Genomic DNA, 2,101 nt, shown 5'->3' with positions numbered 1-2,101 from the left:
AAGTTACAGATTCTATTCATTTTTCAAAAAACATATTTTGTCTACCTAACTTGAAACTTCAGTAAAAATATCAGTAAGCCACTTGTGACTTTGAATATCTATAGAGAGCTGTTTCTTAGAAACTCTATCATTATCACACAGTTTTATTCCAGGACAAATATTTTCCTATGCCCACTCATTTTCTTGGTTACCTGTGCTATACCATGGTGGAGAAAAATAAGTAAAGAAAAATTTGAAATTATTTATACATCAATTCATCTATGAAAGCAGTTTACTGGGAAATAAACCAAATTTCTAAGGTTGGTTGATATTGAACTATATTGTGTTAAAAATTCCTGTCACTTTAAGAATTCAATCAAAGTTAATTCAAACTTTCCCCTAGAGACAGATAAGATCATTTATTATTATGTACTACACTTATGAGCTTTTATAAAACTTACTGTACAAGATTGGGAATTTTTCAGTTTTAAAGATAGCATTTGTCCTGTAATATCATACCACAAAGCATCAAGAAGAATGGAGTAAAACAAATCAACAATTATATTAAAAACTTAGGAGTGAGATCTAAGTAACTGAAGCAATGCTAATTTTATGTGAATTTCAACAGACAAGAGTCACAATGACTGAGACACTAACCAACATGACAAACTACATGGAATTTTTGCTCATGGGATTCCCAGAAGGCCAAGTGCTGCAGACACTGTGCCCCACACTCTTCTTCCTGAATTACATGGCAGCACTAATGGGAAATCTCCTCATTATCATCCTCACCACCATAGATCAGCATCTCCAATCACCCATGTATTTCTTTCTGAAGAATTTGTCCTTGATTGATATCTGTTATATCTCTGTCACTGTTCCCAAATCCATCATGAACTCTGTGACCAACATCCACTCCATTTCTTTCCTGGGGTGTGTCTTACAGGTTTTTTGTTTCGTATGTTTGGGAGGCACTGAATTTGCCCTTCTTTTGGTGATGTCCTATGACCGCTATGCTGCCATCTGCCTCCCTCTGCACTATGAGACCATCATGAATAGAGCTGCCTGTGTGCAGATGGTGGCTGCAGTGTGGCTCAGTGGGTGTGTCTATGGATCCCTTCATGCTGCAGGCACCTTTTCTGTCCATTTCTGTGGTCCCAACATAATACATCAGTTCTTCTGTGATATTCCATCACTTCTCACACTTGCTTGCCCTGGAGAACAAATTCTAGAACATGTACTTATCATTTCCAGCTTTTGTTTTCTTTTCATGTGTTTTATATTAATGGTTATTTCCTATGTTCACATTTTCAGTGTCATCCTAAGAATTCCTTCTGCACAAGGAAGGTTCAGAAGTTTCTCCACCTGCATGCCCCATCTTATGGTGGTTACCTTGTTTCTCTCTTCTGGATTTGTTGCATATTCAGGCTCCTTATCAAACTCTGCATCATCATTGAACCTCTTCATGTCAGTGTTTTACTGTCTGTTACCTCCCAGCCTAAATCCTCTGATTTATAGCTTGAGAAACAGGGATATGAAAGTGGCCCTATGCAGCATCTTAGGTGACAAAATGACCGGAAACCTATAAATATTGAAAACATTAGCTACTGTTATACTAAAGTATGTAAAATGATCTGCTAATTCAAACCTGTATTAACTTTACTGGATACTGGTTGTAAGACATCATTGTTCTTACAAAAGATGATTTGTTTTTTAATGCTGTTTGGATCTGAAAATCAGAGGATTGTTTTAGAAATTTTTAGCCCAGTGGAAATCTTTCAAACATTATGTCTATATCAATAAACTACAAGTTTACAGTAAGCAACACCTTTTTTCATTTTATAGCCATATGTTCACCAATATGTTTCTTTCAATGTGGGATATTATATCAATTCAAAATTTGATATATCTTTATTTGGTGATGCTCCTAATTTTTTCCTTGCAGCATTTATAATGAAAATTAATTACTACTTTAAAAATTTCTAAAAGATATTTTCTTCTTTGGTTTGTCTAATATGGAAATATGTATTAACACATTTAAAGATTTTAAAGATTATTCATTAATTAAAGACTTTCTAAATTGTGATTTTGAAAATTAATTATTCACATGTATCTTTCTGAG

General features: G+C 34.3%; 1 protein-coding gene across 1 annotated transcript; it reads left to right on the top strand.

The window, feature by feature from the left end:
- Nucleotides 1-619: 619 nt before the first annotated feature.
- On the top strand, nt 620-1,567 carry LOC103740649 (putative olfactory receptor 14L1). The gene has a single exon (XM_008841321.1). The coding sequence runs from the start codon at nt 620-622 to the stop codon at nt 1,565-1,567; it is 948 nt and encodes a 315-aa protein (XP_008839543.1).
- Nucleotides 1,568-2,101: the final 534 nt, after the last annotated feature.

This window comes from Nannospalax galili, unplaced genomic scaffold, assembly GCF_000622305.1.
Source record: "Nannospalax galili isolate Female #2095 unplaced genomic scaffold, S.galili_v1.0 scaffold4461, whole genome shotgun sequence".
NCBI lineage: Eukaryota > Metazoa > Chordata > Mammalia > Rodentia > Spalacidae > Nannospalax > Nannospalax galili.
This window is presented reverse-complemented; position numbering and strand designations above follow the sequence as displayed.